This window comes from Rhinopithecus bieti, unplaced genomic scaffold (genome assembly GCF_001698545.2).
Source record: "Rhinopithecus bieti isolate Rb0 unplaced genomic scaffold, ASM169854v2 scaffold_27781, whole genome shotgun sequence".
In the NCBI taxonomy this organism is placed as follows: domain Eukaryota; kingdom Metazoa; phylum Chordata; class Mammalia; order Primates; family Cercopithecidae; genus Rhinopithecus; species Rhinopithecus bieti.
This window is the reverse complement of record NW_016812388.1, coordinates 1328245-1355463: the sequence shown is the minus strand read 5'-3', so window position 1 is coordinate 1355463 and position 27219 is coordinate 1328245. Positions and strand designations below refer to the sequence as shown.

At 38.9% G+C, this 27219-nt stretch overlaps 1 protein-coding gene across 1 annotated transcript in view; it reads left to right on the top strand.

The window, feature by feature from the left end:
- Positions 1-18250, top strand: part of DMXL2 (Dmx like 2) — a gene marked incomplete at its 5' end in the record, with an annotated part of 66610 nt that extends 48360 nt beyond the window's left edge. Inside the window, 14 exon segments of the mRNA XM_017896174.1 lie at positions 83-210; positions 749-834; positions 1515-1716; positions 2844-2961; positions 7463-7549; positions 7631-7752; positions 8821-8959; positions 9907-9967; positions 10083-10210; positions 11033-11110; positions 12472-12563; positions 14414-14466; positions 15720-15937; positions 16844-18250. Coding sequence (XP_017751663.1) covers positions 83-210; positions 749-834; positions 1515-1716; positions 2844-2961; positions 7463-7549; positions 7631-7752; positions 8821-8959; positions 9907-9967; positions 10083-10210; positions 11033-11110; positions 12472-12563; positions 14414-14466; positions 15720-15937; positions 16844-17053 — 1722 coding nt within the window.
- Between the last annotated feature and the right edge of the window lie 8969 nt (positions 18251-27219).

Below are 27219 nucleotides of genomic sequence, written 5' to 3'. Positions count from 1 at the left end.
TACATAAATTATATAGTTAAAATATATTTTATATGTTTATAAAATCATAATCTTTAAAAAATAACTTTATCTTTTATTGCAGCCATTTCTTCCTTTGTCTGATAGTGGTGTTATATATGATTCTGATGAAAGCATTCATAGTGATGAAGAAGATGATGCCTTTTTTTCAGATACACAAATACAGGAGCACCAAGATCCAAATTCCTATAGGTAAATAAGACTTTTCTTTTCTTTCTCTCTTTTTTTTTTTTTGGCTTTTCTTTTTGTAGAAAATCCCAATGTTATTAATTTTAAATAACATTATTATCCTGAATTTATATAAGAAATGACTTATGTTTCCAGGTAACAAATTCTGCACCTTTGAGGTCAATTTCTCCATAATATTTTCTCCACCTCCAAAGACTAGCTTTCATGGAGAATGCAAACACAAGCATTTTTAGTGAGGAAAAAATATGTAACTCATGTTATACTATTAGAATTTAATATATAATTTATTGGTATACTATTAGGTTCCATGTGACTATGTGGTAAATCTTTTTCCATGAGGTAATTTTCAGCATGTGTAATATAGTATTGCAAGTTTTTTATATTCAGTGACCACAAAGCTGTCATTTTTGCATAGTAAATTTCAATGACAGCTTTTTTTCTGGGTTGGAGAGTGGGCTAAACAGTAGGCAGGGAACACTACTCTGTTGTCTCCCATGATTTTATTTTTCACTTAAAGACTTTTTTGCTCCTTCTTGAACAGCTGGGCTCTTCTACATTTGACAATGGTTAAGCTAGCACTTCACAATGTCAAGAATTTCTTTCCTATTGCTGGACTGGAATTCTCTGGTGAGTTTGGAATTTAAAAATTAATGTTATTAAATATAATAAATTGCCGTCAAGTTTCTCTTTACAGAATCTATATAAAAGGTCCTTTGGCACTTAAAAACAGTGCATTAGATATTTTATAAAGTCTTGTTTATTTTAGGCTCCAATCTGTGACTTTATTTTTAGTTTTTTAGATAGAGTCTTGCTCTTTTGCCCAGGCTGTAGTGCAGTGGTGTGATCACAGCTCCCTGCAAACTCTGCCTCTTAGGCTCAAGCCATCCTCCCACCTCAGTCTCCTGAGTAGCTGGGACTATAGATTTGCCACCATGCTGGGCTAATTTTTGTATTTTTTGTAGAGAAAAGGTTTCACCACGTTACCCAGGCTAGTCTTGAACTCCTGGGCTCAAATGATCCACCTGCCTTGGCCTCTGAAAGTGGTGAGATTACAGGTGTGAGCCACCACACCTGGCTTTAGTCTAATACTTTAGTTTATATCAGGAATCACTCTCTACACAGAAGATGGAGAAAGAGCAGAAACCCACTTCTGTTTTGTTGAGAGCATTAAGAATCTAAACTGTATTACATTAACATTTCCAGATTTATTTGTATTTTCAGAGGTTTTGTCTCAGAATTCAGATTCTATAAACATTTGGATGATGATCCATATTTTTTATTAAATAACATGTTCTGTCACCTTGTAGAGCTGCCTGTAACATCACCATTAGGTATTGCTGTGATTAAAAACTTGGAGAACTGGGAACAGATCTTGCAAGAGAAAATGGATCAGTTTGAAGGTCCACCCGCTAACTATATCAACACATATCCAACTGACCTTTCAGTGGGAGCTGGACCAGCTATTCTTCGAAATAAAGCAATGCTAGAACCTGAAAATACCCCGTTCAAGTAAGAAAGCTCTTATAATGCTGATAGAGTATAGCTTAACTTTTCTGGAAGACAGTTTGGCTAAATATGCCAATATACTTTAAAACATTCATAATTTTGAACCTGCAGTCCTATTTTTAGCAGAATACCCTAAGAAAAATATCAGAAATTTGAATAGAATTTTTTTCCCTGTATTATCTATAATTCATAGACATTCCATTTACATAAAGGAAAAATTCTTTATTGTATTAATTTCTGGTGTGGTGTTTTTTGTTTGTTTTTTTGAGACAGGGTCTTATTCTGTCTCCTAGGATGGAGTGCAGTGGTGCAATCTCAGCTCACTGCAGCCTCAACCTCCTGGGCTCAACCCATCCTTTCACCTCTGCCTCCCGAGTAGCTGGAACTAGTGGCGAGTACCATTGCACCCGGCTAATTTTTTTGTATTTTGTGTAGAGATGGGGTTTCACCACGTTGCCCACGCTGGTCTCAAACTCCTGGGCTCAAGCAGTCCCCCAGCTTGGCTTCCCAAAGTGCTGGGATTACAGGCATGCGCCACTGCACACGGCATATTTATGTTCTTATTGTCAGAACTCTTACAGAATTTTTTTTCTAACAATCTATATATGCAAATAAGGTGCTTCTGGCTTTTGTCAGTAATTTAACAGTAAACACATCACAGGTTTTAACTGACGTTTTATCTTCTGCCTGCCCGCCCATCTAGATCCCTTTTGATAAGCAGCATGCTTTTTTTTTTTTTTTGAGATAGTGGACCCTGATTAATAGTATTTACTATTAAAATAAGGTTAAAAGAACAAAGCTTTTTAGCTTGTTAGGCTGTTAGAATTGACATCTATGACTTATAGTCATTGCCGATATGCTTTAACCAAGAGAACCAACATAAAGTATACTTTAAAAAGAGAATAATAATTTGTCAGCTTAACTGGTTCATTCAGTGTGATTAGAGAATTAGTTGCTAGATGAAATGATTTTAGTAGAACTAAAATTAAAAGTAAACTGTACAGTTTTGTTGAGTTTAATGTTGTGTCTTCTTTGCAATAGATTGTGAAGGTTTTAAAAATAAATATCTACAAATATAAACATATTTTCTATAGACTAAAATAGTGTGATATATTAATTTTTTTTAATAGGTCCCGGGATTCTTCTGCATTTCCAGTCAAACGACTTTGGCATTTCCTTGTTAAACAAGAAGTCCTTCAAGAGACATTTATTAGATATATTTTCACTAAGAAAAGAAAGCAGAGTGAGGTATTTTGAGAAAAATATTTTCTATTATAATTTTTCTTTAACGTTTCTAAGGAAATCAGTGCTCAATTTATTCTGAAATTTTCTTTCTGGTTGGGTAATAGTCAAAGTTCACTAAACTACCGTGAACTAGTTTTAAGATAAAACCTTATAATTTTCATTTCATAGCAATGAAGCAACATAGGTGCTTTGATAAATTACATATATTCAAGTGAAAGTTGGTACTTTATAGTATTTGTCATTAGGTTTTTACATGTAATAAACATTGTGATGGATGGTTTGAGGAATTTAATATATAAACTTACTCTATAATATTCTCCAAATATGTGTTTAAAACATAAAATAGCCCTTTAAAGGCATTTTATTTAGCACTTAGAAATGAACAGAATGAAGATTTGAAGCAACAAATTCAGGATACTTTTATGAGAAAATAAACTACAGAAATAGCAAATACAAGATGAAGGAAGATTGCTCTTACAAAGCAAGGCAGAGGTTCTGCATTGCATGGTTATTTTTAAGTTAATACAAATGTAATAGCAGACATGGTTCAAGAAGAACCAGCAGTTTGGGAGATTGGCAGATGACCTCTTCCTTATAAAAGTAGGACCTTTTATATGAGCATTTCAGTCTGTTTGGCTATTTAGTGAGGTAATGAGCAGTTTGAAGAGTGTTCAGAGTTGAGTGTCTGATGCAATTAAAAATTTGGCAAACATGGCCAGGCACGGTGGCTCATGTCTGTAATCCCAGCACTTCGGGAGGCTGAGGCAGGCAGATCACCTGAAGTCAGGAGTTCATGACCAGCCTGACCAACATGGAGAAACCCCATCTCTACTGAAAATACAAAAGATTAGCTGGGCGTGGTGGCGCATGTCTGTAATCCCAGCTACTTGGGAGGCTGAGGTAAGAGAATTGCTTGAACCCGGGAGGCAAAGGTTGCGGTGAGCCAAGATCGTGCCATTGCACTCCAGCCTGGGCAACAAGAGCCAAACTCCGTCTCAAAAAAAAAAAAAAAAAAAGATTTGGCAAATCAATCAATGAGAAGAGAAGAAATGAATTATATTTTACTTAGAAAAGTGAAAACAGAGAGAGTCCATATGGCTCAGTTTCCCAAGATTAAAAATATAAAACTGCTTTTCAGTTTTTCCTCATGCCTAGGGCAGTGGAACCTACCATACTTGTTCTTTTTCCCACTTACCCACTTACCTGAATGGTAATTGTGGTCAACCCTTATGAACAGTCATTTGTTTTCTCTGTGGATTAAAAAATTATGTACTTAAATGAGGAAGTAGAAGAATGAAGTGTAGAGACCTTCTGAGTCCTAGTTATAAGCTTTTTCATAACAAAAGACCCTTATGGCATTGAAATTATTGATGTGAGCTTTGTTAGGGAAATCAGAGGCAAATTATTTGCCTCTTTCATTTAAACCACTATGTATAGCATTTCCTATAGTGATCCTGAGTCCAAATTCCATAAACTAAGATATAAGAATCTAAGATAGTGATTTGAAATAAAAGATTTTAGCCAGGCACAGTGGCTCACACCTGTAATCCTAGCACTAGGCGTGGGATCTCCTGAGTTCAGGAGTTTGAGACTAGCCTGGGCAACATGGTGAAACCCCGTGTCTACAAAAAATACAAAACAATTATCCAGGTGTGATGGTGTACGCTTGTAATCTTAGCTACTTGCAGGGCTGAGGCAGGAGGATTGCTTGAGCCTAGGAGGTTGTAGTGAGCTGAGATCAACCACCACTGCACTCCAGCCTGGGTAACAAAGTGAGACCCTGTCTTAATAAGATTTCTGGTCAATTAGGGGCTCTGTTATTCACAGAAAACCAGTTCATTGAGTGATCAATTTTCTGAGTGTTTTGTTCTTCAAATTATTAAAATTAAAGATTGATCACAAGTATGTTTTAAATATTGGTAAAGTTGATAGCAGCTTGATTGGTTGACTTATCAGAGTGTAGAGTGCTGTGGGAAGCCAGGTGTCTGGGTTTCTTGGACCCTCCCATTCTCGTCTTGCCCTTCCCCACTAGTTTGCTTCTTCCTTAACTAATTCTCCCCCTCTCTGTCCCTCAGTCTCCCTTCCATTATGCCCCTTAGTCTCTGTGTGTTCTCTTCTATTTTTCTTCCAGCAGTGGTCCCACAAACAGGGAAGTAGGACAGAGATAAATGGAATGTTTCTTAAAGTGCTATATAAGCAACTGGGAGTTAGGATGGAAGAATTTTTATCATGTACCCTTTTAATTTTAAAACAATGGAATTACTGTCTTGTCTGGTACTGTCCCATAGAACTTCCTGTGATGATGGAAATCTGTATCTGCATAGTCCAATGTAGTAGTCACCAGCCACATGTGGTTACTGAGTACTTGAAGTGTGGCTAGCATGATTGAGAAACAATTTTAAATTTTAATCTAAATAGTTACAATTAATCTAAATAGTTATGTATGGTTAGTGATTGCTGTTTTGAATAGCACAGATCTGAAAAAAAGGTGTTTTCATTAAGAAAAAAATTACGAATAAAATGTTAACGCTGCTGGACAAAAACTCGTCGCTAGCTTCAGAAATATGCAAAACTTATTAAAACTCTACCCAATCCAGTAAGAGTGCTTAAATCTTTAAAATTGTCAAATAGAATTTTGGTAATCACTAAATTTGGCAAATTCAGAAAAGTGACCAATAAAATTGGCAGGTTAATCCTAAAATGCTGGATGCATTTAAAAAAAAATCCCTGATAAATGAAGTTATAGATATATGTATAAGAATAAGATCTTTTACTCACTGAAGATATTAAAGAAAAATATTTCACAAAACAAGGTTTTGGGAAACAGATTGGTGAATTCGGCTAGTTAAGACAAATAGATTCTTCAGCAATTTGGCCTTCACTGAGTTAGCTGTGCCACACATTGACCATTCCTTGGAAGTTTTCTTGGATACATCTTTATCAGCCACAGCAGCCATAGGGGAGTCCCTGGAGGCATGGTCAGAAATTTTGAATGGCCCTTCATGATGAAAGGGAGGCAGTCACCTGAAAAGGTATGAGGAAGAGTTTGTTTCTCTGATCAAATCTTCAGAGTTTCCACAGCAGAGCAGAAGTATGACTGGCGATTACAGTCATCCTTAGGACCCTGCATCAACCTGGGAGCAAATCACTGAGTGATTTCTTTTCCATGCCTGATTTTATTAAACATTTATTTACTTAGAGAAAAATCATGTGATTAGTCATATTCCTTATGAGTGAAATAATTATCAGTATTTTGAATCTATGTTTAGAAATAAATAATTTATATTTGAAATCCACCCCTATAGGGCAGGAATTTATGTAGCATCTTGTGCATCTGCTTATATAAGTGAGCTTTAATTTTATAGATTACCAGTTATGTAACTTAAATTTCTTATAACTGTATACAGATAACTAATTTTGATTTTAAAATAGCTTTTATGTTCTTGTGTATATGTAATAGTCACATTAATTTTGCTCTTTTGGCTTTGTGTTGTTTATTTGATGACTGTTTTATTCAGTTTAATTTCTTGATTTTGCAAATTCATTTTCATCATCTTTCAGTGGTGGAGTGGCCATTTCAGCTTGAAATATTTCACTGTCTTTATAATTTCATTCCATGCATGTGTTTTGTGTTTGTGACGGTGTGGTGGTATTTAGTCTATAGAAGAACATGTGGAGCAGGTCAACCAAAACTGCGTAGCAGAAGATTGCCACATCAAGGTAGTATTCCAAGATCTTGTATTTAGCTCATTCTTTAAAGTTCAAGGAGCTAACGTCTCATCTCTGATACTAACCATGACCTGCCCAAATGGCTAACTACTCAGAGAACTCGTAGTGCTCCCATACCACTTCAGTGTTACAGGGGAGGAGATGCTTCACTGTATCTGGCTTGCTCTGTCTTGCCCTTGGTTCTTGTCTTTCTTGCTCCCTATTCCATCTTCACTTCTGTCACTTTTTCTGTTTTAAGCATGGCTGTTTCATCTTTCCTTCTCGATTCTGCCTTTTCTTTCCTTGCCATCACAAACCCTAAGCCATTGCACCTTCCTCTCGTCAGTCTCTTTTATCCCTTTCGAACTATCCCTCTTTTCCTTTTCTGTCTCATCACCCTTACTTCAAAGGGTGGTTTCTTTGTGGTTTTTCTATGGCTTTTTACCTCACTCTGTGCCTCTTAATGTATGCACATTCTTATTGCAGAATATGCACTTTTGGAAGAGCTAAGAGAGACATATTACTGTATAAATTACTAATAAAAATATATTAGCCATCTTTTATAATTAATCAGTATCTTACCATCACAATGGAAATTGGGGTGATTACAGGACATCAGAGAATTTAAGCGAATTTTCCAAAGCTAGTTTTCAACACGTTACAGTTACTCTTACCCTTTTTTATCGCTGCTGCTGCTACATTTTCTTCTTATCCTGCTTTCAAATCTTATGGGATGTGCATAACTCTAAATAGAGCTGTGCTGCCACAACTAAAACTGCTGATGAATGTTTTCTAGGTTGAAGCTGATCTGGGCTATCCAGGTGGAAAAGCGAAAGTCATTCATAAGGAATCTGATATGATCATGGCATTTTCTGTTAATAAGGTAAAAGCTATCATCATTATAAACAATGTATTTCTCTTCAGTGAAATTGCTTAAATCATTGACTCTGCCTTTGCTTTATAGGCAAATTGTAATGAAATTGTTTTGGCTTCAACACATGATGTTCAAGAACTTGATGTTACTTCTCTACTGGCCTGTCAGTCATATATATGGATCGGAGAAGAATATGACAGAGAATCCAAAAGGTGTCTCATAGTCACTTTTACATATAGTTTTCTGTAAGAAGTACTCACTAAATGGTTATGCACATGATTTGAATTATTTCAAAAGGTATACATGTATCTCTTTCTTCATTTGAGTAGGTGACAAATATAATTGGTTTAGCTGCCAATGAAAGTCTTTGCCTACATTAACTGAGTAAATTATACTTCTTCCATTAAACCCTACGCTATTGATAGTATTTCTTTTTTTGATAGTATTTCAATCAGGATAATCCCTGACACTTGGCTTCATGATATTCAGTAAATTAATCTGACCTGGATAATTAAAACAGTATACACAAGTATGTTAAGTACACTGAGTCACATTTACTGAGTAATTTTGCAGAGTTTCTTACCACCTAATAAGCATACTCTTTTTTAAACATATAAAAATGTAGACGGCTTCACTTTTCATTAAAGCTTTGGACACGGCACCACGAGTGTTTTGCCATTCTTACCTATTTTGAGGTTTCTCCTTCATGGTTTGCCCTCCCTCTTGCTTTTCTCCAGACTCTTAGAAATTGTATGTGCTTGAGGATGGTGCCATGATAGTTTCTCTCCTTGTTTTGTTGAATTTTTTTGTATGTGATATAAGTAGGATTTAATATCACATTTCAAAGTAGATATAACCATGTACTATGATACAATCCATCACAAAAATTACTTTCACGTTTTATATATCTTACTCCAGGAAATCTTTAAACTCAAATTTCTTTAAAGGTGTTAATTTGATACTGAGATATCTGTACTTGAAGAGAACATACATTTTTTCCATAGATAAATCTATATTAAATACTTTACAACAAACATTTGTTTCAACTTGTGCAGCAATAAAGTTGTCCCCAAACAACATTAGACTAAATTTATATTTTGCCAAAAGGGAAAAAAGTTAACCAGTATTAAAATTGGTGATTAGGACTTGTACCTAAGTTTTTCTCATGGCCACTTAATTAGTTTTTAAAATAAAGATTGTCCTACGGGTACATAAAAGCTTTTAGTTGGAATTTGTGTTAAAAGGGAACTTTCAAAGTAACACATAAATGTTTTTCACAGTTCAGATGATGTTGATTATCGTGGTTCCACTACAACTCTTTATCAGCCCAGTGCAACATCCTATTCAGCAAGTCAGGTGCATCCACCTTCATCTCTGCCATGGCTGGGCAGTGGACAGACTAGCACTGGAGCTAGTGTGGTATGTTATTTACTTATAGGTATCATTTCTGGATTTGGACTCTCTGAAAAATCAGTTGGAATCACTTTGACATAGGAATGATCCTAAAGTTCAGGGACAAATACCAGTAGATAGGCCATGGTAATGACAGCTGACATTTATTGTGGCTTTTTTATTTGGAGACAGGTTCTAGCTCTGTTGCCCAGGCTGCAGTGCAGTGGTGCAATCTCAGCTCACTGCAGCCTTGACCTCCTGGGCTCAATTGATCCTTCCGTCTCAACCTCCCAAGTAGCTGGGACTACAGGTGCATGCCAGCACGCCTGGCTAATTTTTGTATTTGGCATTTCACCATGTTGCCCAGGCTGGTCTCGAACTCCTGGGCTTAACTGATCTACCCGCTTCAGCCTCCCAAGGTGCTAGGATTACAGGCATGAGCCAGCACACTGGCCTCATATGACTTTCTTAGTGTTAGATGCATGCTTTTTCTCACAACAATCCTAGGTGGTAGGTGCTATTATGATGCTCCATTATCATTTTATAGATGAATAAACAGATACAAAATGGTAAAGCAAAGTTAAAGGGGAATTCATGTCTACTTCTAAGTGTTTGAAAGCATGTCAGTAACGTTCTTGTCACTGTAGCTGGAGGGGTCCCATTCTTCTGTTCTGCTCTGAACCATCTGGAGGTGCTCCTGAATGTCCTCAGGGAGGAGCACTTGAAGAAGAGTTCCTTTATTATGAGATGAAGCTCCTTGGTAACCTCACAGGCCAGGGCTGTACCAGCAAGTAACTGCTTCCTCAGCCTCTTCAGACAGTTGTTCTGTGTAGTGGTTCGGAACATCCATAACAGGCTTTCTCTCAGAAATAAGCAGGGTGTAAGAGAATAAATGTCAGAATTTATCCTGAAGCATATCCTTGCTCATCTCTTCTGAATACACAAAATAAAAATTTTAAAATTTTCTTTTAAAGCTTATGAAAAGGAATCTACATAATGTTAAGAGAATGACTTCACACCCAGTCCATCAATACTGTAAGTATTTATGACCTAATAATTGTAACTGTCCTCATTTGGAGGTTGATTTATAGAATAGAGAATATTGGAACTCTTTAATTTCCTATTTCCTGCTTTTTCTCTTGTGTTTCAGATCTTACAGGTGCTCAGGACGGCAGTGTACGGATGTTTGAATGGACGCGGCCTCAGCAACTTGTCTGCTTTCGTCAAGCTGGCAATGCAAGAGTTACTAGATTATATTTTAATTCACAAGGCAACAAGGTTAGTTCCTGGGGGCTTCTGCTAAATTCATCTGAAAATAATTGTGGATATTTAGGAGTGATAAAAGTGCATCGAAAAATGAATTCATTGACCCTGGATTTAAACTGAGCAGGCAGTTTTTTGGTGTCTATTCATATACTCTTTTCTTCCAATAGAAGCAAAAATCTACAAAATTTAGTATGGATTGATCGTCTATTTAAAGATACTAAATATACTGTGAGAGTAAAAAAAACTGCCTCTCGAGTGTGTTGGTGATTCCTATAAGCACAGGCAAGTTCTTGAGAGAAATCTAGTTTCTTACTAAATTTCATCAGTAAGAGGTTAGAGGAAAACAGTGAAACAGGTAAGCAGTTAAGAAGTGATGGAAGGGCCAGACACAGTTTTTCACACCTGTAATTACAACACTTTAGGAGGCCAAGGCAGGAGGATTGCTTGAACTCTAGCATTTGAGACAACTTGAACAACAAAGGGAGGCCGCATCCCTACAACATTTTTAAAAATTAGCCCAGGCATGTGCCTAGTCCTAGCTACTCAGAAGGCTGAGCCTGGAGGATCCCTTGAACCCAGGAGTTTGAGGTTATAGTAAGCTATAATTGCACTATTGCACTCCAGCCTGGGTAACAGAGTAAAACCCTATCTCAAAGAAAAAAAAAAGTGACAAGGAATTTTTTAGCACTTGGACTTTTTGGGAATGACAACAACAGAAACATAGTTAGGGGCAGTATATTTGTTTAGTAGGGCCTTAGTGAATCATCTTTCCATGTTTTTACCTTTGCTGTGGATGCTAAGAACATGTGTTTAGTAGTTATACTGTTCTTACAGTGTGGTGTTGCGGATGGAGAGGGTTTTCTGAGTATCTGGCAAGTTAACCAAACTGCATCAAATCCTAAACCTTATATGGTAAGTATCACTAATGTTTCCAGGGCACATATAGACAACACTTTGTTCATGAAGTCTGTTTCAGACAGTGAATCTCATTGGTGGTCCTACTGGGAAAAGGATGATCTTGTTCAGCAATCCCAGCCTAACAGCAGCACCCATCCTTACCCTAGTTTTAGACTGAAATGACCTGAAAAACAAAAACCCTTGCTTTTCACCTTGAAGGGCAATCATTATATTTTTAAAATTTTGGGGGCTTTCCCTGTATATGGTACACCTTGGGGTTTTTTATTATACTTTTATCCATTTTGAAAACTCTATCTTCTTAATATACACACCATAAAATTCTATCATTAAGAATCAGGTTCTGCCGGGTGCAGTGGCTCATGCCTGTATTCCCAGCGCCTTGGGAGGTTGAGGCAGGAGAATTGCTTGAATCCAGGAGGCGGAGGTTGCAGTGAGCCGAGATTGTGCCACTGCACTCCAGCTTGGGCAACAGAGTGAGACTTCGTCTCAAAAAAAGAATCAGGTTCCAAACATCTATTCCAATTTGTTCCAGAACTGTGCTTACCAGATTATAAAATAGCCAATCCCAGTGAGCCACTTTATTAATCCAAATTGGACTACAAAATACTTGGTGATGAAGACAAGTAGATCTTTACCTGATGGAGATATGGTGGGGGAAGGGAACACGGGAGAGGGTGGAAGGTGACAGTCTTGTATGAAATTTCAGGCTTCACATATATGGAGGGAGGTTCAGGAAGCCTTGAACCTCCTGGGACCAGATAGATTACCCAAATACTTTAAAAAAGTTTTCTAAACTATAGATATGTTCTTAATTATGTGTATAAGATATTTCTCTTAAATTAGTACACTATAGACTGTACCTTGTCTATGCAGAAATGGAAGTAATCTTGAATTTATACTTTCATCTTCAGTCAGATCTGCACCACTCTAATTCCAGACAGAAAAGCATGCATTATATATTTTAACATACCTTGACATCGTAAGACTAGTTGGGTCTGTAAGCATTTCCTTTGTGGCTTATTATTAAAGCTTATTACGTGTATTTGAGATCATTAGCACTAAAATTGACAGGGCTTAGGTAGGTTCATGTACTTTGATGTCCTATTCTTACATAATCTAAAAAACATGACCTTTAATTCTGTTTTTACCAACTCCAGTTATTAAAAATTATTGGACAGTAGCCAAATATACACATAGTTAACCCTCGTATTATCCCTTATTCTTTTATTCTAGACTGAGTTTTTAAAAACTGTTCTTAGCTCATGCATATAGTATGTTATTAGCAGACTATGTTAGTACTGTATCAAATTTTATCTGATGGTAAAATAACATCAGTTGCACTTTGTTTTTCGTAGAGTTGGCAGTGCCACAGTAAAGCCACAAGTGACTTTGCATTTATTACCTCTTCAAGTCTAGTTGCCACATCTGGACACTCCAATGACAATAGGTAGGTTGACAGAAAAGCAAAGCAAGAAATATAAAAATGTTAGAAAAGTATTCTTGCTAAAAGTATGGATTTCTATTGGTAGGGTTTTCCACTCTAGGCATTAAAAAAAAAAAAACTTTGTTACATAATTCTTATTTCAGAGTGTTTTTTCTTACCAAAAGGAGAAAAGCAAAATGAAAATTATTCCTAATATGTGTAATTTTTATTTTAAAGCTATTCAGTCTTTTTAAAACCACTACTGTTAACACTGTTAGTTTCTCCAGGACTAACAAGCATCTGATACTGTCAGGACTAACAAGCATCTGATACTGTCACTATCATTTTCAACATTTTTATTTTATTGTAGGAGGTTTGGGGGAATAGGTGGTGTTTGGCTACATGGATAAGTTCTTCAGTGGCAATTGCTGAGATTTTGGTGCACCCATCACCTGAGCAGTGTACACTGTACACAATGTGTAGTCTTTTATCCCTCACCCTCCTCTCACCCCTCCCAAGTCCCCAGAGTCCAGTATATATCATTCTGATCCTTTGCATCTTCGTAGCTTATCTCCCACTTATAAGTGAGAACATATGACACATGATTTTCCATTCCTGAGTTACTTCACTTAGAATAATGGTCTCTAACTCCATCCAGGTTGCTGCATATATGATTATTTCATTCCTTTTTATGAAGTATTCCATATTTTCTTTTTCCACTGTTGGCTGATGGACATTTAGGTTGGTTCCGTAGTTTTGCAGTTGTGAATTGTGCTGCTATAAACAGGAGTGTGCAAGTGTCTTTTTCATATAATGACTTCTTTTCTTCTGGGTAGGTACCCAGTAGTGGGACTGCTGGATTGAATGGTAGTTCCACTTATAATTCTTTAAGGAATCTCCATATACTGTTTTTCATAGTGGTTTTACTAGTTTACATTCCCACAGCAGTGAAGTGTCCCCTTTTCACCACCTCCATGCCAACATCTATGATTTTTTTGGTTTTTTATTATGGCCATTCTTGCAGGAATAAGGTGGTATCGTATTGGAGTTTTAATTTGCATTTTCCTGGTAATTAGTGGTTTTGAGCATTTTTTCATGTTTGTTGCCCATTTGTATTTTGAGAATTGTCTATTCTTGTCCTTTGCTCACTTTTGATGGGATTTTTTTGTTAAGTTCCTTGTAGACTCTAGATATTAGTCCCTTGTCAGATATATGCATTGTATTTTCTCCCACTCTGCGGGTTGCCTGTTTACTGTTGCTGTGCAGAAGCTTTTTATTTTAATCAGGTCCTATTTATTTTTGTTGCATTTGCCTTTGGGTTCTTGGTCATGAATTCTTTGTCTTAAGTCAATGTCTAGAGCAGTTTTTTCGATGTTATCTTCTAGAATTTTTATGGTTTCAGGTGTTAGATTTAAGTTTGATCCATCTTGAGTTGATTTTTGTATAAGGTGAGAGATGAGGATTCAGGGACTAACAGGCATTTGTCACTGTCCCCATCATTCTCAACATTTATTTTGACCTCACATGGTTTTCATTAGCAACACGTGGCCAGGAAAAGCATCTCGTTTCCCTGCAGTGGCTACCACCTGGGGATGTAAAAGCATTCCTTATACTCAGGAAGTCATATCAGTCTCCTGGAGTGGTAATGGAAAGGAGTTGGGGTAGAGGATGCAGAGACGGGCAGGACCATGTAAGATGGAACTGTGGAGTTTGTCCCTACCCACATCCTAGTTGGGAATCACTACTCTCTATAGGTGTGAGTGAACTAAAAAAATAAGAATGAATAAGCAAAATATTTGAAAGACAGGTTGTCCCTGGTGATGACTTAGAACAATTGTTTATGATATATTTTTGTTATTGTGTTTCTTTAAAAGAAATGTTTGCCTCTGGGACACATTAATATCACCCGGAAACAGCCTCATTCATGGTGAGTTAAGGTCTATGATTTTTAAAAATATACCATGAAGGAATGCTTTCTTGGTTTTAATTAGTGAATCCAGTGAGTGTTTATTGTCAGGTTGAAAATGGAGAAATATTTAAAATGAATGACTAAAAATTTGGAAAGTTAATTAGCATATCTAGCTTTCTTGCTGAGTTAAATATATATGGTCTCAGAAATCCAAAATAGTCTTTATATTGTATTCTATTCAGAAAATATGGTATGGATAGTGGTACTACTAACAAGGCTATTTAAGAGATTAGTTGCAAAGTATTCATTGAGCTTAATAGAAAAGAGCATATTTTAAAGAATTTAACCTAATCATAAAATACATTTTGTCTTTTTTTTTCCTTTTTGTGGAGAGCAAGGTCTCACTGTATTGCTCAGACAGGTCTCAAGCTCCTTAGGCTCAAGCTATCCTCCCACCTCTGCCTCCCTAAGTACTGGGATTAGGGGCATGAGCCATCACACCTGGCCCTAACCATAAAATAAAACAAAGGTTAACCTTATGATAATGACTAGAAATGTAAACAGTGCCATTTAAATATTCCTTTAAGACAGTACTTGCCAAATTAGTGTCCTAACTCTGTCTTCCACATAGTACCACCCAAAAAGTGCTCCATGCTCAAGTAAGTTTGGTTAAATGAAGTAGTTTTACAGAAAGATTCTCAGTCTTTTAATACACTGATATGCATTTTGAAAGATGTGGTTACTTCTCAATTTTATTGCAGAATTCTGTGAACAGTGGTTAACATTGCTTACAGATTTTCTACATGTTAATTTGAATCCTTAATCATATTGAAATGCAAATACTCCTGGGAAGGATAATGAATTTCTTAACTTGTAACTGAAAACATTCACACATTTTCTCACCGTGTTGTTGTGATGAGAGAACATGTACGGTACAGCACTTGGTTGGGTCAATACTCACCAACTCTGAGAAGCTTGGTCTCTGCTGCTCTGTATACTTTTTATGAGGCAGTATCACTTAGGACTTAAGGTTTAAACTTTTTCTCTCTGTGTTCATTTCATATTGAGATTATGGATAAAAGATTTGTTCTGATATTGCTTAACATTTTTCTTTAATCATATGATTACAGAAATTCAATGACTTACAAAACAATTGTTCCTTAGAATGAAAAATGCATCAGTAATTTCTGTATTTAAATGTGGATTTAGACATCATAGTTACCAAGGTAAGAAATTGTTTTGAGAAAGTCTCTGATGTTTTTCTTCTTCAGGTTTCACATGCCATGATCATGGTGCCACAGTACTTCAGTATGCACCCAAACAGCAACTCCTAATCTCGGGGGGTAGGAAAGGACATGTCTGCATTTTTGACATCAGGCAAAGGCAGCTCATTCACACATTCCAGGCCCATGACTCAGCTATTAAGGCTCTGGCCCTGGATCCCTATGAGGAATATTTTACCACAGGTTCAGCAGAAGGTAACATAAAGGTGAGTCAGCATAAGAGGTTGGAATGTGCTAAAGACTGATTGGAAAGAGAAAAAACAAAAACTCCACATTCTTTGAAATAAAGCTTCGTGGAGATATCAGATGTCTCAACACTCTACCGCATCCCTATGCTTCTGTATGGTTCTTTCTAAACTGTTTTGGTCAATGAGATTATCAAACTCTTTGGACTTAGGTCATTAGAAAGCTTTAAAGCATTCTATTTTGAGTAAAGTGTATGAGTTTAATACATGAAAATTTTTGATGACATTAGTTTGGCTTCTTAGAAGCCTCTCCCCTCTCCCTCCTCGTGTGTGTGGTGGAGGTGGCGTTTCCATTAAGTGAGCTAGCACAGATGCTCCTTGACTTATAGTGGGAGTACGTCCCGACAAACCCATTATAAGTTAAAAATATTGTTAAGTTGAAAAACATACTTTCAACTTAATATTTTCAACTTACTGTGAGTTTATTGAGACTAACCTCAGGATAAGCCAAGGAGCATACTGAATGCGTATTGCTTTCACACTGTCATAAAGTCAAAAAGTCTTAGGTCACACCATTGTAAGTAGAGGACTGTCTGTACCACACTACTTTTTACATAGTCTTAGGGCCTAGCTCAGCATGAGGAACACATTTAACCGAATTAACTCAAATAGTTAATTGAATTAGAGATGGGCTTCATATGGTTAATATGAAACTATGAGAGGATGTGAAGAAAAATGTGAAAGGAGGACAGTAAATGAATCGTGGGAGTGATGTTATTATTTCCCACTTAGATAAGCTCTTAGGAAAGAGGCAGTGGGTGGGAAGGTTGGGCTTTAGTGAGATCACTTGGACCAGGGGAGCAGAAGGGCCATGTTTTTGCTTTTGGTCTTTTCGTAATGTGTTTTAAACTCTTTGTTTTGCACCAGGTTTGGAGATTAACAGGCCATGGCCTAATTCATTCATTTAAAAGTGAACATGCTAAGCAGTCCATATTTCGAAACATTGGGGCCGGAGTCATGCAGATTGACATCATCCAGGGCAATCGGATCTTCTCCTGTGGTGCAGATGGCACGCTGAAAACCAGGGTTTTGCCCAATGCTTTTAACATCCCTAACAGAATTCTTGACATTCTATAGATTTAAAGATTGGGATTTTATTTTTATATCCATTTCAATTAAAAGGCACAGTACAGTAATCACTAGGCAATTCTGCTTTCTAAGCAGTTAACATATTGAAAACAGAGAATCTCTGTGTAGAATTCGAATATGACCCAAGCTGAGTATTATCTATACAGGTTGGTGGAATGAATGTGCATGTACCTTATTATGCTGACATACTAAAAAAAATAAAACCTAGTATTGTATGAAGGATAGCTATTCTTTACAGCATTTAGCAAACCTGATTCAGAAAACATTTGAGATTAGCAAATTAGTAACTTGAAATAATGAAAAGGACGTTTATACCAAATTAAGGAAGAAAATGTTGCTGATTCGGGTTTTTCTTCCTGTTCTTACCACTGACCGAAGCATGCCTGCAGTCTCCTCTGTTGAATGAAGGATAATCATAAGGTGTTAGGAGCGCTAGACCACCAGGAAAACTTACTTAGCTGTGGAGCAGTGCGCAGTGACCAGTTCTCTGCTGGGAGAGGTTATTTCCATTCTTTCCTGCTGAATATTTTTCCTGTTAGTGTTTATACTGAGCTAGTACTGTAACTTGCAAATGAGTGCAAATTTAAATGCAATGTTTTCCTCACAATTTGCACATTTACATTTTTTGGACTGCTAGTTTTTTCTATTTAAATATTTGCCTTCATGTTAGGAATGTACTATGTGAACATGACATATTTGTAGTTAACCAAACACACCTTCTTAGTCCAGTTTAGTACGTTTTCTTTTCGTGTATTCAAAGTTAAACACCCACAACATTTAAGGATATGTTGAAACTACACCAATAGAGCATTTCATATCATAATTAAAATGAATGTTAGGCTTCTTGTGGCCAGTTAATAGTTGATGAGATTGGTGATATTATTTATTGCCACAGCCTATTGTATAAACTATGCAGAGTTAAATATTTGCTTGTAAAATATTAGCCAATGTTGTCATTACTTTGATGTATTTCCTTGGTTATGACCAAAAATATGTTGATATACTGAAACTAATGTCTGTGTGTTTAAATGTTTACCAGCAAATTGTCTTATGTTAATGAGAATGTTTAATGCCTGTGTGGTAAATAGTAAATACAATGGCATAAAAGTAACTTTCTCTGAAGATGATGTGATGTTCAGGCTGTGAAATATGTATGTAAAAGAAAAATAAATGTTATTTGTTAGAGTTTTATTTTAGTTTGATTTGTTTAAATAGACTGCTCTGGCATTCTTTGATACTGTTTTTGACAGTTGAGATTTTTAATTGGATAAAATGTTTTAACTGTTAGAGATTTTGCAAGCCATTAGGCAGTTTATTCATTCGTAAGTATTTACTGAATACCTTGTATACCAAAGCCATTCTAGGAAATGGGATACAGTGGAGAGCCAGCCAGAGAAAGCACACAATGTTGAGATTTAGCTGGGCAAGAGCTAACCTCACTATACCTTCTCCAGACAGATTTGAAGTTTATTGAATGAAGTACTAACCTTATATCCAAAACTCAAATCTGAGTCTTGGCTCTTTGCTTGCTCCTAAGTAAGGGAGGTCAGAATATGCTCATTGACAAGAACAGCCAGGAAAATGAGCTTGTGAGAGACATCTCAATGCCTAAAGGAAAACTGGCTCAAAGGAGCTTTCAGAAAAAAGGGAAGAGAACTTTCTCTGTCAGATAAAAGCAGTAAGAGACTCCAGATTCACCTTCTAGCTTGAAACAACTAAAAGAAAAAAAGAACACAAAATATATAAACAATGATTCTCAAGGCATTAAGCATCAGGTAGGGAGTGACTGATCCCTGAGAGGTGAGCATTTTAATCGTCCCAACTTACCACCTTGAGAAAGTTTCTAGGCCACAGGCAGGAAGAGAACCCAGGCAGAGCTTAATGGTCTCTCCAAGTTGCCAAGATAGAACTGCAAGTCTGGGGAATAGAATGTGGCTAGAGTTTGCAGGCCAAAGGCAACAGAGCTGCACAGGGAGAGGTGCACAGAAGGTCTGTGTTAGTCCGTTCTCACACTGCTATAAGGACATACCTGAGACTAGGTAATTTATAAAGGAAAGAGATTTAATGGACTCATAGTTCCTCATGGTTGGGGAGACCTCACAATCATGGCAGAAGGAAAAGGAGGACCAAAGGCACATCTTACATGGCGGCAGGCAAGAAAGCATCAGGGAAACTGCCCTTTATAAAAATCATCAGATCTCGTGAGACTATCACGAGAACAGCATGGGAAAAATCTGCCCTCATGATTCAGTTACCTCCCACTGAGTCCCTCACACAACACTTGGGGATTATGGGAGCTACAATTCAAGATGAAATTGGGTGCGGACACAGTCAAACCACATCAAGATCCTCCTCAATATTTGGCTGAAAAGGGGATCAGTGTATGTGTATGAGCAAACTACTGGCACCCAGGACAATAGCCATTGAAAGGGATTAGAGGTACCAATCTAATCACACAAAGCTAGGAATTCAGCAGGCCCCCCTAATCTGTGGCTTTGCTTTCCGTGGTTTCAGTTACCTGTGGTTAGCCATGGCCTGAAAATAGGTGAGTACAGTACAATAAGAAATTGAGAGAGGGAGAGACCATATTCACATAGCTTTTATTACTGTATATTAATTGTTGTATTATTGTTGATCTTTTCCTGTGCCTGATTCATAAATTACACTTTTTGAGACAGAGTCACTTAGTCACCCAGGCTGGAGTGCAGTGGTGTGATCTCAGCTCACTGCAACCTCTGCCTCCCAGGTTCAGACAATTCTCATGCCTCCGCCTCCCAAGTAGCTGGAAGCACAGGCATGTGCCACCATGCCCGGCTAATTTTTGTATTTTTAGAAGAGATGGGGTTTCACCATGTTGGCCAGGCTGGTCTTGAACTTCTGACCTCAAGTAATATGCCTCCTTCAGCCTCTCAAAGTGCTGGGATTACAGGTGTGAGCCACCATGCCTGTCCTAAACTGTATCATACGTATATATAGAAAGGAAAACACATATATAGGGTTCGGTACCATCTGCAGTTTTAAGCATCCATCCACTGGAGTCTTGGAACATCTCCCTTGTAGATAAGGTGGGGGGACTACTGTAATTCATATTCTCACCAACCAGCTGGAAAACCTCATAATTCATGGGGCATTAGGTAGTACTCTCAAGGATTTTGCTGCAGTAGCAAGACAAAATTAGTCCTAGGATAAACACTATCATGGTCCTGCCTAAAAAAGCTAAAAAGGAAATGACCAAATTGTTTCCCAAATAGCTAAATTTTATCTGAGAACATAGCTCCAGAATATTTGTAGGAATACAGAAATATCCAACACTCAACAAGGCAAAATTCACAATATTTGACATTAAAAAAAAATGCATGCAAAGTAGGTAAATACAAACCATAATGAGAGGGAAAACATACATCAAAACAGATCTAGAAATAACACATGATAAAATTAATAGCATTATAACTATTTCATATGTCCAAGAAGCTAGAGAAACAATTCAATGTTAAGAAGAGACATGGAAGACACACAGATTCAAATCAAACTTACAGAAATAAAACTATAATGTTTGAGATAAAAAAATACACCGGATTCACAGCAGATTAGACATTGCAGAGAGAAAAATTAGTGAATATGAAGGCACAATAGAAACTATCCAAAAGGAAACACTTTTAAAAAACATTGGAACCAAGTAACACCAGTGAGCTCTGGGACAACTTTGAGCATCCTAATGTATGTGTAATTGGAGTCCCTGAGGGAGGAAGGTAAAGAAAAAAATAAAATAATGGCCAAATATTTTCCAGTTTTGATTCAACCACAGATCCAAGAGGTTTAATGAAACTCAAGCACAGGAAACAAGGAAAATATAGCAATACTCATCACAATCAAACTGCTTAAAATCAGTAATAAGAGAAAAATGTTAGGATCACAAAGAGAATATAGACATATTGCATACACAAGAACAAAGATAAGGATGACAACAGATTTATTTCAGGAACAATGCAAACCAGAAGAGTGGAGCAACATCTTTAAAGTACTGGAAGCAAAAAAGCCGTCAATCTAGAATTCTTTGCCCAGTGAAAATACCTTTCAAAAATGAAGTTTATATAAAGACACGAAAAGGGTAAAATAATTCATCACCAGCAAATCTGCACTATAAGAAATATCAAAGGAATATAAAGAAAGTTTCTCAATCAGAAGGCAAAATGATACCAGATGGAAATACAGATCTATTCAAAGGAATAAAGAGTACCAGTGATTATAACTACATAAGTAAATTACATACAGACTTTTCCTCATTGTTTAAATCTCTCCTAGGCAATTGTTTAAAGCATAATAAGTAAGGCCAGTCGTGGTGGCTTGCGCCTGTAATCCCAGCAATTTGGGAGGCCAATTGGGGTGGGGGCGGATCATCTGAGGTCAGGAGTTCAAGACGAGCCTGGCCAACGTGGTGAAACCTTGTCTCTACTAAAAATACAAAAATTAGCCGGGCGTGGTGGTGGGCATCTGTAATCCCAGCTACTCAGGAGCCTGAGGCAGAAGAATCGCTTGAACCTGGGAGGTAGAGATTGCAGTGAGCCGAGATTGCGCCACTGCACTCCAGCCTAAGTGACAGAGCACAACTGTCTCAAAAAAATTTTAAAAAGCGTTAAGTAATAATGTATCGTGTGTATATGTACAGGTGAAACGTATGACAACATCAGCACAAAAGGCCAGGAGAGGAGAACTAGAAGTATACTGTTGTAAGCTTCTTACATTATATGTGAAGTGATATATCACTTAAAGTTAGATAAAAATCTACAGTATAATTAGTTTGGGGAGCGACATCAGCAAGATAGCAGAATGGGACTTTCCAATGCTCACCCCTCACAGAAACACCAATTTAAAGAACTATCCATGCATGAAAATACACTCACAAGAGCTAAGGAAACCAAATGAGAGATTATAGCACCTGAATGTTGCACAGAAATGAGAAAAGATGCTGTGAAGAGGATAGGAAAGAGTTTTACAAAAATGACCCATGCCACTCTCCCTCCAACCCTGGGTAGTATGATGTGGAGAGAGATACCTTCCGCATGCAGGATAGAGAGGGAGGTGAGCACCAGGATGGTACCTCAGACCCCAACACCAGGCCTCCCCCAGTAAAACCCAGTGCTAGACCCCTATTGCCCAGATTTCAGGCCAATACCTGCAGACTGAGCCTCTAAGCCCATCTAAGCAGCAGGCAGGTTCCTGCAGCCCCAGGCCCCTCACTGGACTTCGTTTCTGGGCCCAATTTCTAGGCTCGCCTCAGCAGCCCCAGGCTCTGGACCGGTTCCAATGCCAGGCCAAACACCGCAGTCAGGCTCCAGGATGGCCCCGAGGACTCAGTCCTCAGATCCATCCAGTGACAGGCAGACCCTACTGGATCTAGGCTCCAGACAAGACCCCATGGAGCTGCCTGCAGGCCTACCTTGGTGCCAGTGGACTTATTCTCTCAGACCTACCCCAGGGCTGGGTTGTCCCCAGTGGCTCCATGCTCCAGACTGTTCCCAGTGCTGGGCTGGCCTCTATAGCCCTGGGCTTCAGGCTCCCTCCAGTGTTGAGCCAGTCCCTGCAGCCCTAGTCATCAATGGGACACCCATGGACCCAAGCTCCAGGCCTGCCCTAGCACTAGTTTAGCACTTGCAGCCTCAGGCTGTAGACTATTCTCAGGTTCCAGGCCTGTCCCACTGCCAGGATGGCCCCAGTGACCTGAGGCTCCAGACTGCCCACAACATCCAGCTGGCACTAGCAGCCTCAGGCTCCAGGCTGGCCCTGCAACCCCAGACTCCAGACCAGCCTTCGTAGACCTGGTTTCCAGGTCCTCCCCAGCCTCAAGCCAGCATTCACAGACCCAGCCTCCAGCCAGCCCTTGCTGACCAGGGACCCAGTCTGCCCCAGTGCCAGGCTGAGCCTACACAACCCCAGACTTCAGGCTAGTACATGCAGACCCATCCTCTAGGCCTGCTCCAGCACTAGATTGGCAGCCATTGACCCCAGTACCAGGATGGCCCTGGCAGTCCTGAGCTCCAGAGCAGCTCAGGGCATGCTGGCCCACATAACCCCAGGTTTTAGGCCCACCCCAGCACCAGGTAGATACCCCTGGCCTCAGGCACCAGATTGACACTTGCTGCCTCAGGAACCAGTCTGTGTTAGCTCCAGGTTGGCCTTTGCAGTCCCAGACTCCAGGCTGGCATCCATAGACCCAGCCTCCAGGTTTTCCCAGCAACAGGCTGGCCCCCATGGTCCCAGGCTCTATGCCTGTCCTAGCACTAGGTCAGCACCCACAAACCCCAGTCCCAAGCTGGTATGTGTGGACATAGGCTCTAGCCCTATCCAGTGCCAGACCAGTTCTTACAAACCCATGCTCCAGCAGACCCAAGGTTCAGACCTGTCCTAGTAGACCCAGTACCAGGCTAGCCCCTGCAGACTCAGGACCCAGACCTGGCCCTACAGACTCAGAGTCAAGGTCTCTCCCAGTGGACTTGTATGCCAGGATCATCCCATTGCCTGGCTAGACCCTGCAGATTCACAGTCAAAGCCTGTATGTACCCCAGCACTAGATCAGTTCCCATAGACCTCATCAACAGGTCTACTCCAGTGAATCTAGGCTCATAGACCTAGGCACCAGGCCCGCCCGCCCAAGAACACAAGAAGCAAGCCTGCCCATGGGCCATAACAGATAGCCTGGCCAGAATCTCTGGACAGGTTGACTGGTGAAGTACTTGCCCAACCAAAGCAAGTCGGCAAAGACTCAAATCAGTCCTTTTCTGACATGAATGCATGGCCACATGAGTCAAGAACAATCAGGGACACATGACACCACCAAAAGAACAAGATAAAGCACTAGCAACTGACCCTAAAGAAATGAAGACTTACGATCCAGCAACTACACTTTTGGATATTTACTCAAAAGTCAGTTTGTTGAAGAGATGTTTGCACAGTTATCTTTATCGTAGCACTGTTCACTATAGTCATCTTAAGAAATCAACCTAAGTGTCCATCAACGAATGAATAAAGAAGATGAGGTATATATATGTATGAAATATTATTCAATCTTTATAAGGAAGGAAATACTATCATTCATGATAACGTGGATGGGTTTGGAGAACACTATGCTAAGTGAAATAAGCCAGGCATCGCTGGGCACTGGGGGACAAAGAACACATCAATTGTGAGGCAGTGAACTCAGTGCTGTCCTATTAGAGCAGAAAGGAAAACCAGACCACACTCAGCTGATGCCTGTCCATGGAAGGAACATTTAAACCAACCGTAGCCAGAGGGGAATCACTGATCCCAGCAGTCTGAACTTGAGTGCCTGTAAACCTTACCACTGAGGTCAACAGTGCTCTGTGTCTCCAGGTAAACTTGAAAGACAGTCTAGGCTATAAGGATTGTAACTCTTAGGCAAGTCCTAGCACTGAATTACACTAAAACAGTGGACTTGGAGGAGGACATACGAGACACCAGCCGGAGCACTTAAGGGAGTGCTGGCGTCACCTCTTCCCTAACCCCAAGCTACATAGCTCATGGTCCCAAGACAGACCTCTTCCTTCCACTTGAGAAGAGGAGAGAGAAGAGTGGGGAGGACTGTATCTTATTACATCTAAAATACCAGCCCAGCAACAGCACAATAGAGTACCATTCAGAGTCATGAGGCCCCTATTCCAGGCCCTACTCTCAGATGACATTTCTAGACACACACTAGGCCAAAATGGAACCCATTGCCTCTGACAGAAAGAATCCAGTCTGGGTAGGATTCATCACCTGCTAACTGGAGAGCCCTTGGGCCCTGAATAACTAGGAGTGATACCCAACTATTATACTGAGGGCCTAAAGTAAGCCTCTGAGATCTGCTGGCTTCAGATGGGACTCAGTACTTCCCCAGCTGTGGTGGCAACAGGGAAAAACTCCTTCTGCTTCAGAAAAGCAGAGGGAAAAGTCTCTTGCACCTTAGGTACCAACACTGCCACAGGAGGGGAGAGCACCAATTGGGGTCCCTCAATTCCAAGACATGACTCTTAGATGGCATTTCAGGACCTGCCATGGGCCAGAGGGGAGCCCACTGTCCTGAAGGGTGAGTCTTAGGCCAGACAGCATTCACAACAAGTGGATTTAAGAAACCTTGTGCCTTAAGGGAACATCAGCAGCAATCTGGTAGTACTCCTTGTGGCTTGGGGTGGCAGTGGCTGTGGGGTGAGGCTCCTCTCCCTTTGGAAAGGGGAAGGAAAAGTGAGAAGGACTGCATCATGTAGTTTGAGTGCCAGCTCAGCTGCAATACAATAGAACACCAAGTAGACTTCTAAGGGTTTTTAACTCTAGTCTCCGATTCCCAGATAGCACTTCTGGACCCACCTGGGGCTTGGGCAATGTCCCTGCCCAGAAGGGAAGGACAAAGGTCTGACTGGCTTTGGCACCTGGTGATTATAGAGCCCAAGGGCCTTGAGTGAACATAGGCAGTAGTCAGGGAGTGGTTGCAGCTGGACTTGGAGGACACCCAGTGCTGTGCTGGCTTCAGGTCTGACGCAGTGCAGTCATACTGGTGGTGGCCACAGAAGTGCTTGTGTCACACCACCCTCAGCTTTAGCTGGCTCAGAAGAGAGACGGAGACTCTGTATGTTTGGGAGAAAGTTAAGGGAAGAGAACAAGAGTCTCTGCCCAGAAAACCAGAGAATTCTGGATCTTATCCAAGACCACCAAGGTGGTACCTCTACAAATCTTCAAGAATGACAGTGTTACTGGGCTTGGGTTACCCCCTCAGGCAGATACAGCTTAGATCAATATACCAAAGTCCCTTCAAATATCTGGAAAGTCTTCCCAAGAAAGACAGCTACAAATAACCCCAGACAGTGAAGATTACAATAAATCCCTAACCGTTCAATGCCCAGACACTAAAGAACATTTAGTAGCATCAATATTATCCAGGAAAACATGACCTCACCAAATAAACTAAATAAACCACCAGAGACTAATCCTAAAGAAACAGAGATATGTGACCTTTCAGACAGAGAATTCAAAATAGCTGTGTTGAGGAAATTTAAATAAATTCAAGATAACACAGAAGGAATTCAGAATTCTATGAGATAAATGTAACTAAGAGATGGAAATAATTAAAAAGAATTAAGCAGAAATTCTGGAGCTGAAACTTGCAATTGGCACACTGAGGAATTCCAAGTCCTTTAATAGCAGAACTGATCAAGCAGAAGAAAGAATTAAGGAGCTTGAAGACAGGCTATTTGAAAATACAGTCAGAGGAGACAAAAGGAAAAAGAATAAAAAACAATAAAGCACAACTACAGGATCTAGAAAACAGCCTCAAAAGGGTAGATCTAAGACTCATTGGCCTTAAAGAGGAGGTAGAGAACGAAACAGGGGTAGAAAGTTTATTCAAATGGATAACAGAAAACTTCCCAAACCTAGAGAAAGATATCAATATCCAAGTGCAAGAAAGTTATTAAACATGAAACAAATTTAACCCAAAGAATACTGCATCAAGACATTTAATAATCAAATTCCCAAAGGTCAAAGATAAAGATCCTAAAAGCACCAAGAGAAAATAAATAAATAAATAACATACATTGAAGCTTCAATAACTGCCAGTCGACTTTTCAGTGGAAACCTTACAGATCTTACAGGAGGGAGTGGCATGACATATTTAAAGTGCTGAAACAAACAAACACTTTTACCCTAGAATAGTATATCCAGCAAAAACATCCTCCAAACATGAAGGAGAAATAAAGACTTTCTCAGATAAACAAACCTGATAGATTTTGTCAATGCCAGACCTGTCCTACAAGAAATGCTAAAGGGAGTACTGCAACCAGAAAGAAAATAAAATGTCAATGAACAATAAATAATCACCTGAAGGTACAAAACTCACTGGTAATAGTAAGTACACTGAGAAATACAGAATATTATAACATTGTAAGTGTACTGTGTAATCTTCTGTTATCCTAAGTAGAAAGACTAAATGATGAACCAACCAAAAATAATAACTATGACAACTTTTCAAGACAGTTAAGATTTATAAGATATAAATATAAACAACAAAATTTAAAAGGAGGGGATGAAGTTAAGGCATAGACTTTTATTAGTGTTTTTTTTTTTTTTGCTTGTTTATGCAAATAGTGCTAAGTTGTTATCCGGTT